General features: G+C 37.6%; 1 protein-coding gene across 3 annotated transcripts in view; it reads right to left on the reverse strand.

Moving 5' to 3' along the window:
• Nucleotides 1-12,833, reverse strand: part of LOC127620071 (teashirt homolog 1-like) — a 39,616-nt gene extending 26,783 nt beyond the window's left edge. Inside the window, exons 1-2 of one of the 3 annotated variants that reach the window (XM_052093165.1) lie at nt 11,811-12,833; nt 9,459-9,524 (exon numbers count right to left, since the gene is read on the reverse strand). In XM_052093165.1, coding sequence (XP_051949125.1) covers nt 9,459-9,524; nt 11,811-11,829 — 85 coding nt within the window. In that variant the 5' untranslated portion in view covers nt 11,830-12,833. Of the gene's footprint in view, nt 1-9,458; nt 10,546-11,810 lie in introns of those variants that run through there. The other 2 variants (XM_052093166.1, XM_052093167.1) reach the window with 2 other exon arrangements.
• Between the last annotated feature and the right edge of the window lie 6,174 nt (nt 12,834-19,007).

The following is a 19,007-nucleotide window of genomic DNA, read 5'->3' on the forward strand; positions in this document are numbered from 1 at the left end:
TCAAAGAGAGAAAATCCTAAAGATTTGGAATGGCATGAGAGTGAGTAAATTATAATTTTTTTTGGTGTACTATACCTTTAATTCTTCCCCGTGAACATTTACTTGATAGGGTTCGTCTTGCTTGTATAGTGTCCAAATATGTTGATGGAATAGTAAATATTTGCATTTCTCTTTTTGTCACCAGACTTATCTTCTTTACTGAACATCTGCTCATCAGATCTGAAAGTCAGTTCCCAAGCTCATAGACTTTTCAGGCAGAGTAGAACAGGTCAATGATCAATGAAGCGTCCCTCGGTTAAAGTTCCACCAACCGTATGGCTTTCAGTCAGCTGGACAAGGTTAATAGCTGATCCTCATATGTGTTGAGCCATTGGTGTGTGTGTGTGTGTGTGTGTGTGCACATGTTGAAGTCTAACATGTTAGCATGTCTTTTTCTTTTTTTTAAGAAAGCAGTGGCCATTAGTGAAGAGGGCACAAAAACAGGAAAGGGAGGGGAAGTGGGGGAGATTGGAAGGGGACACCCCCACTGGTTTCTTAGACACAAGACTCAGTGCAGGCTTAGTCGTATATTTGACACTGTCTGGGCGAGTCCGTCTCCAAACAAGCTTAGAACATGTGGCATTTGAAAGTGATTGTGTCCGATTCACTACAAATACCTATAAAGTTGAGTCTGGGAGACAAGTCAAGACATGTTAACCCAGCTATTAACAGATATGAAAAGAATTCTAAAGCAGTACAGGGCTTCTGTATGTGAACAAAATAAAAACCAGATGTTTCAAAATATATAAATATTATGGCTATTCTCATAGCTACACAAGTTATTTTAAAACAGATACCAACTGCATCGATTAAGCAAAGCTTCTAAAATATGAATGCAAGTGACTCATATTTTAGGAGATTGTCCTGAGACAAGAATAAAATATATAAAATATTCACAATTCATTCTATAATCATTCTGTTGACGATATACATTTAATTTCAATACAAAAGTCCATTTAAATGAATCGATTCAAAACTCTGATTCACTGACTTGTTTGCATCAAAGTATGTTTCACCACACTAAAAGTTTAATTTAGTTTAAGTTTAAAAGTTCACACACATTTTTGCTTAGGGCCCCCAAAAGACTAGGATATGCACTGCATATTGGATTACGCATAGTGTATATGCTACCTGGGCCGACAGATGAAGACTATAGCTCAAGAACTCAAAAACTCAAAAACCCTTAGTAGATTGATTATAACCGCACACATAAACATACAGACTCAAATTTTATTTTTCTCTGTGTGCGCCATTTTTTATATTTTAATGTTTTGGTTCAAATATATGTATGTAAATATTTCAGTTTATCACCAAGTATTGTAAAATTGGTGCATATTAATGAAAATTATTTTATTTTTTTCATTAATTTAGTGAAAACCAGTGTGAATGGCTATAGCCTTATACAGCAATAATATACAGTGGGAGAGGAAAAGATGTTAGATGTTGTCCATCTAAAAAAGAAACTATACCACTTTGATGTATACTTCCCCTGGATGCCTTATCAACGCAATAAAACTGGGGACAAAAAAGAAAAATGATTTTCATTACTTTTCAGCTTCCTATCAGTTAAATAAAACACTTAACACAGAAAAAAATATTACAGTCACTCCTAGGACCTACCAACCATTGTCTACATGTGCAGACAGGCTTTTATCGATGAAGATAATAAAAGTAACCCTCTGCAAGAGATGGGGGCTGACACTGAGCTCTTTACCTTGCTTTAGGGGTGATGGACTGCAAATACGGTCTTAAAGACTGCACGAAAAACGAGCAATGAAAGTGTCAGGGTAAAAACACAAGAAAGTCGAGGCGTTTTGTGCAACCATTCGAAGACAGTTCGTAAAAATTGAGGCGGGTCTTTATGAGAGTGATCCAGAGCAGTGCATTATGGGACTCAATAAGAATGTCAACACAAGCTGGAAGCTTATCTTTATCCACTCATTGTGTGTCCAGTGGCTTAGTGCTCATAGAGGAGAATCGTAAAGCCTCTGATCAAGAGAGGAGGGAGAAAAACCTCTGGTCTTACATCTCCACATCAGGGGAACCCAGGGATTAGGTTCTCTTTTCAGTTCCTCTAGGGCCAATGTCGCACTCGAAAAAACACGAATCCCTCTCTTGAATGAAAAGGACATAATCCACCACTATGCATGGGAAAGAAATTATTTCAGTTGGGAGTTTGTTGTCACCTCCCCCTAACGCATATGCATGGTTTGTTTACACAGGTGACAAAATAACCCAGTTCTTATTCAGCTTCCGAATGCACAGTATACAGTTTGATAAGATATCAAACCAAGTGGCATTACATTTTAAGAAATATAGCACAAACACACTTTTAAGCAAAACATTTAACTAAATAATTTTGTTTCAAATTATAAAAGAATAGATTCTAAATTATGCCACTGTAAGACAATTTACAAATACACAAACAATCTCTGCAGTATTTTACTTTGCTGCATCACACTTGTTGCAGTATGAAAACATGCAAAGTTTGTGACAACGGCTTTAAGTATTAAATAACTGCAGGCATGAAAATAAATGTAGTGAAGGAGCAGACATTACCCAGAAGCCTTCTATCTGGTCAGCCATAACTCTCTGTAACCAGGAGCACCTTCTACAACAAAGCCATTAATTTAGCTGAAACAGACCACGACACCTCACTAATACTCTTGCCTTTTACAAGCCTCTCTCTCGCACACATACTCATACCCTATCAGTGTTCAGGCCTGCCTGAAACGGGGCTGTATTTCAACCCCCACAGAGGTGTTGTACATGTTTGTGTGTGGGTCTGCATGAGAGGACCTAAGAGGGGTCTGTCTCTGTGTGATGGAGGGCCCAACAGGGCCACTAAGACTGTGCACTAAGACAGTTCTAGACCTCGGGGCCCCGGACGAAACATATATCCACCTGGCAACAGGGCAGCATGCTATGAATGTTTGTGTGTGGGCAGATCTAATCAAGGGCTAATAACAGAGTAGAAGTCGTTGGCCCTCGTAAATCAATGTGCAAAATAATTGCTAATACACTGGTTATCGATTAGCATTGGGGCGACTCATTTTCGGAGGCTATGGCTAGGAAAAAACAAAGTGACAAGGGTAAAGTGTTATTTCTCCGTTGCGCAGACAGCTGGGCTGCGCAGAGGAGTGAGGCAGGCAGTAATTCTTAATTGACACCTGTCAGGATAATGACTGCAGTCCCAGCTGCTGCTGGAGAATTTCTCCCCACTCCTGTTCATCTGTCAGCTCTAATACCTTTCTGAGCACCACTCATTTCTTCTCTCCCTCTCTTTTTATTTTTTCACTTCCTCCTATTTTTCTCACATTCTGCATCTCTGTCCATCGCCGCTCCTCCATTAATCCCTCATTCTCTCGTTCTCAGTCTTAATTCCAAGGTCCTTCCTCTGCTAAATGAGATTCAAAAGTGAATCCAATCACTTTCATTGAATAGAAAAAAAAGTGACTTTACGTTTTGACATCAAAAATATATAATCTGATGATTTCAAGTCTCATGTAAACACACTTTTGTTGTATTGATAGATTTTTTTTTTATTAAAGGGTTAGTTCACCCAAAAATGAAAATTTTCAGAATTTACTCTCTTATGCCATCCCAGATGTGTATGGATTTCTTTCTTCTTCTTTTTTTGTGCATGTTCACGTGAGAACTGAGGTGATACAAACAGAAGTGCAGATCGATTTGTTCAAAAGAGAATGCCGTTCACAGGATTCATTGTTTTTGCTTTCATTTGAAAATGCCAGCATGCTTGTTACGTGGGAGGCGGCATGATCCGAGTCTCCTTGTGGACGGACTTTGGAGAGTGACCAGAAGTAAACAATATTTTTTGGGAGCTTTAAAGTGTTGATGACCATTCACTTGCATTGTATGAACATACAGATCTGAGGTATTTTTCTAAAAACCTTTGTTTGTGTTCATCAGAAGAAAGTCATACACATCTGGGATGGCATGATGGTGGGTCAGTGATGAGAGAATTTGTATTTTTGGGTGAACTATCGCTTTAAGCTGATTTGTGGTAGTTATCAGCATGTTAGTGTGCATGTAAACACACTTATTTGCTCAACCAATGTCACGAGTTTAGCCTGGGGCCATCTGTTTTTCAGACCAATGAAAGATGGGGAAGTGTTCGGGAAACCTGTTTGAAAACAGTCAAGTGGTATAGACATTATACACTTCACCTTTAAAACAGAACACAAGAAAATAAGTTGAAGGAACCAATGGACAAAAAAAATAAATAAACTTGTTTCTTATTTCATCTGTTTTTGCAGGTCTTTTGTGTACAGACAGGCAGGATATTTTTAAATCACGAGAGTACAGTGGTTTGAGGGGAGGTGGAACAGCAAGTCCCCGGATGTGACTACCCCGAGTTTGAGGGGATACATGGGAGTTTACGTAACATCAAAGAGCTTCCTTTCGTTTCATGTTGATATGTCAAAATTAATGTTGTTAAAGGTTGACTTGATCCTTAATACACCCAGCCTCCTTTGCCAAAATGATATCAATTGTTGGAAAATCATATCTGGTAGGTTATCTACAGGGTTCCCACACATTTTGACCAATTAATTTCCATTATTTTTTATTATTTTAAAGATTGCACTAATGAAGAGGAATTTCTAGCAAACCAAATGTTTTTGAGCACAAATAGAACAAAAAAAAATATTTTAATTATTACTATGGTTAAACTACAAATATCATGGTAAAATATTATTTTACTTTGTAAAACCACAGCAAATTTACATAACGTATGGATAAAGCTATCGCAAGGGAAGCCAAAATAGTTGTGAGGAATAGAAAACATTTTGTGAGGGAATGCAAAACTTCTGGTGAAAGAATATAAAACTCTCATATAAATTTCCATTAATTTATTACCATGACTTTCCCATGCCTGGAAATCACCATTTTAAAATTAAAGTTTTTGATTAATGTAGGTACCCTCTTTCTATGAATGCACCAAACTAATCAGCACACTAAACAATGTCACAAACTCTCGCAAGAACATCATCCTGTTCAAGACGCTACATGCTCCTCAGATCCTACAACACAGACATCAAAGCTCAAACTCCTGCTGGCCCATTATAAACATCGGCGCAGATCTGTTGGCCATGGTTATTGTGTTTTAACTGACGAGGATGTATACAGCACACCATGAGGAAAACATCATACTGGGATGAGAAAACTCCGGCCAGCCTCTAAAAACACCTCATCCTTCCACGAGTCATGAAAAAAAGCAGCAACAGATGAGTGCGGGGCAGGCCAGATAGGAGGCAGACGTGGGCTCCCCTGGGTACACGTTGACCTCTATGTACTCCTCAAGCTTGGAGACTCCCATTGCTGGGTCATGACTCGAGCTTTTCTCTCTTTTGTCTACCCCCCCCACCCCACTCACATTTTTCTGACTCACTGTGGATTAAATTAGCTGAGAAATGAAACACTGGGGATCAAAACAGACAGGACGAGAGAGAGAGAGAGAGAGAGAGAGAGACTAAGAAAAAACACAGCTGGCCCTTTTGATAGTTTTGAGTCCCTATAACGCTACAGTACCTCTAATCCAAACCTCCTTTGGTGACACACTAGATTTTTGTGGTCCCATGTGTTCTCGTTTTTCAAACAAGGCATTGAACAACTATCAGCGGACACGCTCGCTTTCTCACACACCACATTTATGTATACACTTACACACATAATGGACAAGTCTGGAAGTATTCTTAATTTTAGACTCTGCAAAAATTTTAGAAACCAGATAACTCCCAAATGTGAATAAACTCATTAAACAGAGCTGTGTTTACCGCAGACAGCTCCGGGCTGTGTCCCGTCACACACTTGGCTCGTGCTAAGCTCGTCGCAACATATTTTCATTTTGATCCACTCTTCCCATAAAACCAGTCATCGATCTTCATTACTCAAACTCAACCTCCACATTCTCGGACAAGGGGAACGGCAAGCTTGGGATTCAGAATAACTTGATACTCTTTGATTTCCTATAGGCCACTGGCTTAATCCCCACATGCAAATTAGTTGTAAGTGGTGGGTCCCAACATGAATATTGACTAAATGGGTCAATGTCACCTGTTAATGAGATGAAACTGTATGAGTCTACCCTCCAGTGAAGGCAACACAAGGTGAGCCCTGATGACATGCTACATAGTTCAGTTAACATCTTTCAGAAATAGTGCAAGGTTTCAAAAACTTTGCCATCATGAAAATAGGTGTTGAAGGAAACAGAAAGACATGAAATATGACATCTAACTGTATCCAGTGGTCTTATTCCATTATTTGTACTGAACATACAGAACAAATGGTGTCTGTCAACTCCTATCTCTATGAATACAAATACATTCAAGTTGAGAAATTATTATTCTGAATATTTTACATTTCTCACCAGGTATGATGATGAATACATAATAAGAGTATAGCTTAGAGGCACCGCACGTTTAATAACCTACAACAAAACCTGAACATTTTTAGCAAATGTGTCTTGAAAAACTAAGTGAATAAAAGCTATTAACCTCCTACACGTTACAAAAACACACATAATCTCAAATGAACTATAACAGCACTGCACATAAAAAATAATATACTAAAGCATCTGTAAATGCAGCTTTCAAAAAGAGATTTCATCCAAGCATGATTCTCAACACCAATCAAATTCTGACAGTATTCAGATTTCACAAGCTTGCTAGGGCGGTTATTGTCAGCAGGAGCTCGGTGAGGCCGTGCACTCAAGAGCTTGAATACTAGTGTGACCAATGACATAGAACAGTGGTATTTCCATCAACACAGAGACTGTATGATGGTGTGTTTGCCATGCGCCAGGTCTGATTGGTTAATGCAGGGGCGTTCTGATTGGCTGCTTCAAATGCTTTCTGGGACCAGTGGTGCGGTTAAGAGCCTGGATTACTGAGGTCATTAGGCAGCATTGCCACGGTGACATGATTAGTCAGGTAGCAAAGTCCATTTGTCACCTGCACCAGAATATTGAGTTAATTCAGCACTACAGGCTAAAGGGACTGTATAATATCAACTTGATTACATCAAGGCAGCTGCAGACCTGACACTTCGCTGAATTTGTCAGCTTTAATCGTTAGAGCCTGTCACAAATCCATCAGGAGCTCAGATAATTAGGGTTCCTCCCTAATGAAGCCAGCAGAGGAACCTTTACCTTCATGTCTGATAATTAAGAAGCCTCTGGTGCTGAGGAAAGAGCGTGTTTTAATGACTCCCCTTGCTGGTTTGTCCCTCAACACTTTTTATTTTTCTTCTTTCTAATGTGATCGTTTGTGTTTTTTTTTTTTCCTTTTCAAATTTGGATCTATTTCTCAAATATGAATCTAGAAAAATACAATTTAATTGCCATGCTTAAACATAAAAAAGAAAATATATTTCCAATAAAAAATAAATAATATCGTAACCAGCTCACGGCAGCTTGCTCGTTTAGGCCTCAGCTATCCCAAGGACAGAGGTGCGTGGAATGGACTCAAACTAAGCGCGTCTCTATCTGTGTGGGAGGTTGTGAAAACACAAAACCAAATGAAACCTGGAGCAGCAGAGAGATACCGCATTCATCACTTGAGTCCTCCCCTGGCTCCTCTCTCCATGAGCTCAAACTCACAGACACAGTCAGTGCTCTACGTGGGAGGCCTGTGTCTGTTTCAGAGAAAAGCCAGCAAATAAATACAAATGACTGCAGCAGCCTAACACAGAGAGGGCCACTCCGATCCCACTGCACCAAAATGACCTGAACCGAGAGGCAAAGCTCACAGTCGATACACTTAAATCACTCAGGAGCAAACAATGGCAATGATAGCAACCACACTGAGGCAAATTCATCCGTTAAAAGAGGTGGAGCATAACAGAAGGAGCATAGTTTTGATAGAAATGGGATGGTGTCAGGCAGTAGGAATAATGGAAAAAATGTGCCTGCCAACTTTTGAATGACCATTAAAGCAAAAGATGAACATGACTGTCAGAATAGAGAAAATTAAATCAATATTCAGCTGAGGTGAAGGGGGCTGATGGCTTGTTTTTGTGGAGGAGCTGCCAAGTCAGATTACCAGGTATCATCTCACCTCTGTAAGCTTTCAAACTCCCCATGTCAGTCTCTTAAAGGCAGCCCAAACCACCAGGAAGTTTCAATGAAAGACCAAGATCAAACAATCCCTCCAAAATGCAATTCCCCTTCATTTAGCAGAGAGGTAACTGAATATGAATTAATAATAAATATTGGCATATAGAAACAACTGAAATATTATCTATGGATTTCACTTGGGTGATAAAACTAGAAAAATCAACCTTGGTTACAGCAATGTGTCTGGTATGTCTGTTTTTTTCCTCATGTTTCAAATATCTGGGCCTAATTCTCAAGATTGGTATTTCGTCAAACTCTGCAGATGCTTGAACTTGAAAGAGAGCCTTCATTTGGGAGAGAATGGACCTGTTAGTTACAGAGATTAAAAGAAAAACGAAGGAGAGAAAAAAAAAAAAAAGAAACTCAAAAAGGAAAAAGTGGAACTCTCTTTGTACATACAACACAATGGTTAAATATATAATGCCCGTTTTTTGTTTCATCAGTCCACAAGAATCCCAAACAGCATTCATCACAAATCAGAGGTCCAGTCTTTTCATGTTGATAGAAGATTAATTAAAGATTTCAGCCCTCTTTTATCTAATTAAAGATTTCAGCCCTCTTTTAAGAGCACAGGTACATTTCACATGAATAGATTGAACCGAGAGGAAAACAGATCTTAGTACAGAGGCCTTGCTCAGTGACATCTGTAAGGGAAAAGATGTTCTATCCGCTACATTTTGTGCACTCGACACGCCCCAGCAATCACTTGTCCCCATTTTCTGTCTTTCTCTCCCTCTCTCTTTGAATGACGAAAAAAAGTAGGCTACTGTATAACCCTGCCTAAAATTTCTCTCTTTTTTCCCGCACGACGGGGGCAAAAGTTGTCCTTTGAGTGGCTGTGGCCGCACGGCGCATGCGTGTTTCCATGGTGAATGATTTACTGATGTTTATTAGGAATGAATAGATCAAAGGCGGCCACATGACAGGCGATCAATCAAGCATCAAATCAAGGATGGCAATCCGCATCTAAATAGAGGAACTGGAGCACTTTGAACCTCCATTTTCACTCAAAAATACAGGCAATGGTGGAATGCGAAGTTTTAATTCGGCACAACTTCAAAAGTTAATCCGGCATTATTTTGAAAACTAAACTGAATGCATTTTAAGGAGCCTTAGATCCTCCGTTAAGTAAAAAAAAAATAATTAAATAATAATAATATATATATATCTTTAATAATTTCGAATATTTAAAGCATTTAATGAGGTGTATAAGTTTAGGAGTATTCAAAATGCATCTATTCACTATTATTCATACACTAGAATGATCCATGCATGCACCGCTTACCTGAAGATCGCCTCGGCGCTTCTTGCTTTCTCCGCGGCATGCTGTTGTCCCACTCCCTCCACTTGACTTCTCATACAGAATCAAAATGCCAGTGACGGGAAGAAAGAATAAATAAAAATAAAAAGACTGTATTACAAAGCATGTAATACAGCGTTCCTCTTTTCATCAAAAGCAACCAGAGTCTGTTTTTATTTATCCCACCTCTTTAAAAAGTCACGATGCAAAGTCTAAGAGGGGTCAATAGGTCTTGAGAGGATATCGATTTCTACAGACCAAAAATGTCTAGTAAGTCATTGCATGATTGCCAAGAGCTAAGATATATCTCCCCGTCCAGTCTAGCGGTGCAAAAAACGCTTCCTTAGGTTGCCCGTACTGCCATCCGGAGTATGGCAACACTTTGTAGCAGATGTTCATCAACAAACAAACAGTATCAAACGGAAGAAACTTCCACTGTTATGGAGAGCCCATCCAACTGTAACTTTCCGTCCTCTCACTCCCCTGTTCGTTGAAAACCCTAAAGAACCGGACGAAACGAAGTTAGAGAGAGAGAGCGAGAGAAAGAGAGACAGAGAGAGGGGCAGACAGGAGATAGTTAATGTCAGTCACAAACAGCTCAAACGGGGCTCGCGCTCAGTGTGTATTTTCCGCGGACTAAATTCCCAACGCGCGCGACAGCGGAGTGTCTCTGTGCTCGTGCTCCTCCCGAGATTCATCAACACTGTCTGTCCATGCTCAGGGAAAACATGTGGACAGTTGATTTGGGCACGCGTGACGCGTTTACTACAAAGTGATATATAAACAAAAAGCACTCTCTCGCGAAAATAAACGCGAGCGAATAACTCTTTAGAAAAAACAAATACTCCAGGGAGCTAAAACGAGGGTATTGGTGTCGCGGGTCTTCGCTGAAATGTGTATCGCGCGTTCAGGACGCGTGAGCGGTTCAGACAGTCTCAACTGATAGACAGACACATCGAGTTGCCTTTCCTGCCTCTCTCTCTTTACTCCACCCCTCCGGAGCGTCACTCTGACAGTGAAAACCCACCTGTCAATCTTTTTAATTGTTCTGTTTTTTGTTTGGTTTTTCCTCCCCGCAAAACAGGATCGTTTGAAAGACAAGGAACTGCCTTTTTGCAGAAGACATCACTTGTTTCTGTTTTGTCCATTCAAAACAAGTATAGGCTAATCAAAACGGTTTTATATGAAGAAAAAAATATATAGGCTATTACATTACTGACTTTCAAAATGAAACCACCATTGCATTATATGAACTGTTATGACTTTCTCAGCGTCGTATTATAAAAATAATAAAATAAGTTGCTCACTCTTGGGGACGTCACGCACACAAAAACCTTCAAACGCATAAAGAGGGAGCGTCAGCTGCAAATTATTTAAGATAGAATAATTTATATTCCTAATAGTTTAATTTTCAATACAAAAATCATTCCACTGTCATTTCTTTCTTTTAGTTTGTTTGCTTGCTTTAAACACGTAAGACGAAGAGAACGAGAAATACATATGAACTATTCCAGATAAGCATGTGCTATGAGGAGGAAATTATTTGCAATTTTTTTCCACCGCCGAAAAAAAAAGACAGTTGGAAGTTACAGATTGATTCGTTCCACCTTACTAGGAAGTGAACACTTTGCACGGGAAGGGGAGGGACTCCTTGAACAAGTTGAGTAGACCGTAACAAGCCTCTCTACAACGCGTACACATTACTTATTAATCAATTGCAAAACATCCACAAATTAAATAACGAGTACACGGTGTTAGACATTTTAGACCATGTCTATTAGGCAACGAACCGTAATAAATCCAACACACATCTGCTCTTCGGTACTTTGTTGACACCGGTTTACCTGGCAAACCGCAAATCACACTTAAATCTCAACTTTGTTGTTGTCCTTATACCAGCGTTGACGCAATGTCCACTCTTTCTGTAAGTTGGCGAGTGGGTGGGTGTGCTTTTTTTTAAGCGCACGGAAGGGGAACGCAAAAAACGCGAGTGATTTCTTTGGGGTGGCTTTGACTCGCTCTGGTCGACTGAGAACAGCGCGCGATGTTCCTCGTTTCTGGATTTTAGGTTCGTAGTCCCGCGCGTCCTGCCCCAGCACGCGAACACGGAGATGCTGCTGTGATTTGAGCGGATAATTTTGCCTCTGGACCGACGTGAGTGGTTCTTGCCTATTGCATATGGCATCCCGGTGAGTGTACACATTTGTTAGTACAACGAGACACACTGAACGCGTAAATGTACGAATAAATGAGGCTAGATTATTACACACCACCACCAAAACGTTGATATTTCTGCACAAATGGGAATCGGACGCTATGTTGAAATGTTTTTCTTACCTTTGAATGCGCTGCGCATCCTTGAGCTATTGCCAGTTGCTATCTAACTGATCATTTATGCTGTACGCCTGTCGGTAGGGGCTAATAATGTGGAAATATGTCCAAGTTCCGCCCCAACATCTGTCCATCTATCCATCCTCGCGACTACCTCGATCAGCCTGTCGGTGTTGATGGCTCTTACGTCACCAATCTCACATCAGAAACTAATCGGGCTCAAACAAGCCGAGATTTCTCCCGCTACCGGGCAGGAATATTCCTGGGTTGAAAATGCTGCGATTTTCCGTGACTAGTGTGTGCAGAAACGTATCTCCCTCTGTTTGAGTGCAAGACAACGGTGGCTACTATGATAATTAGCTTGTAATAATAAAATAAACATTCTTTAGAGAGATGCCGCACTATCGGAATTAAAGTTTATTTATAGTAGCCTTTATGAGACAAAAAAAAACAACAACTTTAAAACATTTTTTTTAACAGTAATCATCTTTGTAACATTTATAAATTTGTATTTTATTGTAATATTTATTATTTTCACTATCATGATTATTATTACTAGCAAATGGCATGCAAAATCACATTTGATGAACAAATGTATGTAGTTAGAATCGTATAGTACAGTCCCACTTAAAATCTGTTGCATTTCTCAGAAATAAATGTTTGTGAGTGTGTGTGTGTGTGTGTGTGTGTGTGTGTGTTTGCATGTTTGCTGCTGTATGTTCGTGTGTCCGAATATGAGTATATTATGCCTCTTTGAGTTTATAGTGATTGTATGACTTTAAAATAAGTGATCTGATTAGATTGTTTTGAGCTGTTTTTCCAGAAAACGCAATTCTCCTCACAGAAATACTGTTTGCTATGTTCCTTTTAAGGTGTCATTATGCACTGTAAAAATTTTACACATTACGGTGTCTATGCAACACATACTTTTATGTACTTTTATTCACATACTGTATTTTATTATAAATAATTACATGCAGCTACAATAATGAGTACATACAATCATTTACACAAAATAATGTGTATGCATTATATTGATTATTGGTTGTTGAATAGTAATCGCTGTTTAACATGATCACTTTTATGTATAATGTGACCAAAAAAGAATGCATCTAAAAAACATATATATATTGTTCATCAGTTTTTCCAAACCTAGATCAGAGTGCGCCATGGCATGGTGAATTATCAGCTGTGCTCATTGTATGCTGACATGGACTGCGTAGTGTTTAAAAATAATTTAAGAAAGATTATTATCCATTTAGTTACAGCTTTTTTTACAGTCTATGTTATCTAATAAAGGGAAAGTGTGTGTGTGTGTGTGTGTGTGTGTGTGTGTGTGTGTGTGTGTGTGTGTATATATATATATATATATATATATATATAAAATACAATTTTTATGCATTTTGTATAGTTATTCTATTAACGTGTGGCTGTACATGTTAGTAACAGTTAACAGGTCGGTGTATGCTTCTGTGTTTGGGCATGTGTGTACATTTATGTGTGTGTTTAAGGATGGTTATCCATATATATACTATAGAATTTAATCTTATTCTGCATCAGGCATCTTGTTCTTTAAGGTCAAACAATACTGCCATGCAAACATCCAAATTGTAATGCCAACGAAAGGTTAGTGTGGAGTCTGAACCATGCCATTTTTCAGCCTTCCAGTCCTGGTTAAAGCTACAATAAAAGAAACATTCATGTTTGACTTTCCTGCAGATAAGTTTGGTGATTCTGCCTTATTAACTTAATGACTGGAAATGATTGGAAAACATAAGCGTTTTAAGCATCAGTGAGTAAAGCAAGAGCTCCTTCCACGTAGGACAAGTAAAAAAATAATAGCGTCACTGAATGTACGTCCTCATTCACTATGTGCATAAAAAAGAAATGTAACTATGTATTTCGATTTTTAATTTATCAACTTAATGTATTTCAAGAGAGCAGCAGCAGACTGCGAGATAGTAGATTTTATGTCTTTTTTTTATGATGTTACAAGGTTTTAAACTGATTCTCTATATCTGTTTTGATGTGTTTGTAGTTTGTATTGACCGAGTGGAACCGATTTGGTTCATCTCTCTTATCTTGTGAAAAATAACCTCAGATTTGTATGCTTTTCAGTCAGATCTGCTATTTACTGCAGACATTAAGATGGCCCTATTTGCATTAAAATACCATGGCATGTTGAAATGAATATTATTTGTTGTAGATTTTTTATTTTTTTGTGTCAATATTAAGCTGTCTGCTTAAGGGATTGCATATGTATCTTACAAGACTGGAACTGAAAAACAGATGGTGATTTGAGGTGATAGCTTTTGAAGTAGTTTTTTTTTATGTGTAGCATGTCACATCACATCAACAAATTATGATCTAAATTGCTTGCACGCCACACGAGGCGGGATGCCATCAAATGTGTTCTCGGACATGTATGGCGAGATCTGAAGACATATAAACATTAAAATAGCATGCTGTCATTACTGTATTTGAAAGTGGAATAACTGTAGACTGTCACAATGACAATGTTTTCTTAGACAAAAAACAAAATCAATATTTTCGCAAGAAATGTGATCTAACAGTTGTCATGTGTGTTGGAAATACATGCTTATTAATTGTGGACTGTGTGTTTGGATGTACACGTTTTGTGGAGTATACATTAACCAATCCTACCATTCTCGTAAAAATGCAATGCACTGAACCCACTTATGTGAAATGCATATATGTGCATATCATCTTTTTAATAATCATGTTACTGTTACAAAATCAGCATGCAAGATAAATGGCATTTACAAGATGCTGCTGCTTTTTTTTTTAAAACAAAATATCTCCTGTGGGCTTACAGATAGTTTGCTCTTTAAATCATGTAACATCATTTAAGTTGTTACTCTGATTTATTGATTATGTTTCCAAAATGTTTTTCCTGTCTTGTAGGTGAGGATGCCAAAAAGACGATATTGCAACCAACAGGTCAGAGGTCAGCAATACTCCTTTGTTTCAAATAATTAGATTTATTTTATTTTTTTTCTCTAACTTGTAAAATATTTGAAATATTTTTGTAAAACTGTATCTTTTAGAGTTCTCACGATTGCACATGAAACCATCAGATGTTGCCACTGATAATCACTTGGGCATTAATGTCAGTACTGCTTAAATTTTAATTGCACACTTAAGCACGGCCACCCTGTTAGTATTAATAATACTCCAGATCGGCTGTGGTGTAAACCTTACATCTGTAATCTCGATCAAAGCCATTTTACATTCCACTGCTGGTATTATCATTATTAGAACTAATATAATCATCTCTAGAAGCATTTGCAATACTGAAACTATTATTGCAGTCTTAGATCTCTAGAACTACTGTTGTTAGTAATTTTGCCACTGATGATTCAGTTCATGTGGCATTGCTAATTATGGATCTGTGTTTTTTTTTTTTTTTTTACATTTCACTGTATTAATCCAATACACGATTGTATTTTTCACTTTATTTACATTAACTGTTCGTTTTAATGCTTGAAATTAAATAAATAAATAAACAATTTGTTGATAATTAATTTGTTTTTATTAATTTTATAACCATATAAATAAAGGATAGTGCACACATGGAATTGATTCATTTAAATTGTTAATAAGATGATTTAAAAAAAAAAAAAAAAAATGTAAAAAACCCTGCAGTTTCGAACACTCAATAGAGAGCAAGCGAGTTCGATAATACTCAAGTCAGAAATCTATTTTATCACAATTATTCCTTTTTATAAGGATGTTTTTTTTTTCTTTGTTATTAAAGCAGAAGACACTTCTCGCACTTCAGAGATTTGAATCTTTTCATAAAAAATAAAAAAAATGATTTTATAACATAAAAACTTCCATCTTCAATCAGCAACTGGGTCAAATGAATTTTTTACAGTCATTGACAGGCGAAACTAAGAATATATAATACAAAAATAATAAAGAAGGCTTTTACTGGAAGAATATCTTGAAATCCATCAGATAAGGCAGGATAATTAAAATGTCACATTCCTCTGGAGGAAGGAGGCCCATCACAGCTTTACATAACTCATTATTTCTGTACTTCTACTAAATGCTGATCCCAAAACTTATTTGATGACTTGAGAATCTGACACTGAATAGAATCAATCTTTTTCAATGGCTATTTTTATTATACTTTTCATCACTTCAACTAATAGAAAGTTGCGTTTTATGGTTTGATTGACAATTCATGATGAATAATGAAATACTTCTGACTTAATTCGCAGTACACATTAATTGTGATTAGATGGAGAGAAGCTATATTATTTTTTGAAATGGTAATTCACTGAAAGCCACACTATTTAAAAAGAAATATAGTTTAAATGCTACCGATGCAATGTACTGATTTTATATATGATTAGGTGCATAATATTCATCCTCAAATTAATGAATCGTAAATACTAGTATTTTTATTTATGCATTTGTATGTATGCAACAAGTCATGGTATCATTGTTTGTGACCAAACCAATGTTTCCATATTTTGCAAATAAAAATCAATGACTGGGACATTTTAGATACTGACTGGATCAGTATGTAGATTTCTATCAGGACAAGGTTTCTTCATCCAGATTTCATATGTCTCTGTGTGTTTGAATGTGGTTATTACCTCATAAACATCTCTTCCCGCTCTACTGCACCTCCAACATTCAGGAGGGGCTTTCGTTCCTCGATTCTCCCCTCCAAACCCCGTGCAGTTGAGCAGGAGTTAAGTGACACATTTCAAAATACCATCCTCCAACATGAGCTCCGCTGCCTGCCATCCCACCTCTTTTGTTTTCTTTGACACATGCGATCTCCTTCCAATTAGCATTTTTCAGCCATTAAAGAGGAGAGAGGAGTGCTGAAATGTTTTCCTGTTTCAGTACCACTGACTGCACCTCTTTGATTGGTTGCAGAGGGAAATGTTCTGTAAAAACATTATTTTCCACGGTATCTTGGAAGAGAGTGGCTAGACAGTGCACATAAACTCCTGGAGTCATATTTAAGCAAATAGGATTATTGGAACGTTTCTCTCAGCATTCTATTGACTGGATGAATTGTTATAGAAAGTTAAAAGATCGAGATTAGACACGAAAGCTACAGACCGTGATTTACATTCAGTTTTTAAAATGGATATTTCCCCTCTTTACGCATCTTGTCATTAAACAATATAGCAGCGCAGCTCTGTCAGTTTTTATTTATTTATTTGTTTGTTCCCCAGGTCCTTTTTCACACTGTAAAAAGCAAGGCAAATATGGTGAACAATTTTGAGCGATACAAGAGTAAAAAAACACTTGGTTCTTTCATCTTTCTAACCCGTAATTATTAAGATGTAACCATTTTAGATCAAAGACATGCATGAAGTACCTTTGATAATGTATGGTTTTTAAGAGAAACAAAATATGATGTTTTTTTCCGCTTCAGTCAAACTCATAGCCTGAGGGTTTCAGTTAGAGAGAGAGAGAGAGAGAGAGAAATCTTTTCAGTTCTAATGCAACAAAGAGAAAAACAGCCCCCAAAAGCTGATCGGTCTGCTCTACTTCTGGCAGTCATTGGAAATGTGTTTGTTTTTATAAAAGATCTAAAAGCATTGATAAGAACAACAATTCTTTTTTCCTCTTTTCTCCCTTGACCAGCTAAAATATCCTGCATGATGCCAACCTGTTATGATAACACAGTGCATTAGAGTCTATTCTAATACAGTAATGCATTTTTAACTAATCTGGGGCATTGTAGAAACACCCGTTAAATTGCTCCAAAAATTATGCAATCGTTACTTAACTCTCATGCTCTGTTCAGTTTGACTTTACTGTTTTTATGTTTGGGGTCCAAAAGTGCTATAACCTATTTTTTACAACAAAGTATGCACTTGTGTACCCATTCTAGTAATGTTGTTTCAGTTTGGGGTCAGCTTTTTACACATTGCAAAAAAATCAATAAAATAAATCAAGAAATCAATTCATTCCTATTTTATAGAGTACATCTCGGAGTAATGTAACATATTTATTGAGGATCATTTAAGCGCATTATTAAATTGAAATTTGAATTCTTGTAAGATTGGGAAAAGTCATGAAGTATCAACCTGATATTATATTAACCAGCAATGTCAACCTGATGATAATTATAAGCATGTATTTCAAGCTATTAATAGCCTTAGGGTCTCTAAGACCCCAAATAGGACATGAAGGTTAACCTAAAAAAACATCTCGCCTGGCTAATACACATCTCGCAGCCAAACCTGCCATTCTGTTTATTTTAGTAGATATGACTGCCTATCAAAACATAATTCACAAGTCAGGAGGTGTTTTCATAGGGTTTTGGTTTATTTAAGACTGAGGAGGCTCCGTACGCACCATTTCATACTGAACGTCCCTTCACTCTCTTAGCCAGAAATAGATGAATTCAAACAAACGGCCTCTATGCACTCTCACCCTTTGATCCGGTTGTTGAACCAGACCAGATATCCGGCCCCTTGTTGTCCCTCAACAACCTGACAAGCCTGAACGCTGCCTCTGTCCTCCAACACCTGAGAAGCACTGGCTAGGCAAGGCACTGGGAGTGACCAAAGTCGCCAGCCTCAACTCTATATCAGCAAATCAGACGTACAGTATGCGGCACTGCTCCACCCTGACACGTATTCTTTCTCAATTAGTTATTTTCGCTCTAATGCTGAACAGGTCACATGCTTCAGTTTGTCTTTGAGCTATTCAACTAATTTTCACATTTATTTAATTAAATTAAAAAGGTAGTTTTGTGGCTTTTAAACGGTGTGTACTAGCTTTAGGTAATCTATATGCTAGCATACTCCTAAACATTGACATAATTCACTTTTAGATATATGCATTTATTATTTAAAAAATGTTCTCTTACTGGGAAAATGACCAAAATAAAATGACTTATCTTGCACCACACAGATTTTTGTCTAATCATATTCTCTCTAGAATGAGAATGTTGCTCCTCTCAGTAGAGTGCAACAGTCTGGTTCCAGAAATAAAAATGCTGTACTTTTTGTCCATAGCAGAATTTATTATTAACAATCATTTCTAAACCTTTAAAGGCAGACATGCCATGAGCTCTGAGGTTGTTAAACAATGGTATATGCTTCTAATGAAGTCATCAGTCTGTTTTTTTTTTTTTTTTTACTGTTTAATAGCAGAATTCTTTGTGAAAAATTACACTATCCATGATACTAAAGGGAATCC

This window comes from Xyrauchen texanus, chromosome 26 (assembly GCF_025860055.1).
Source record: "Xyrauchen texanus isolate HMW12.3.18 chromosome 26, RBS_HiC_50CHRs, whole genome shotgun sequence".
Lineage (NCBI taxonomy): Eukaryota > Metazoa > Chordata > Actinopteri > Cypriniformes > Catostomidae > Xyrauchen > Xyrauchen texanus.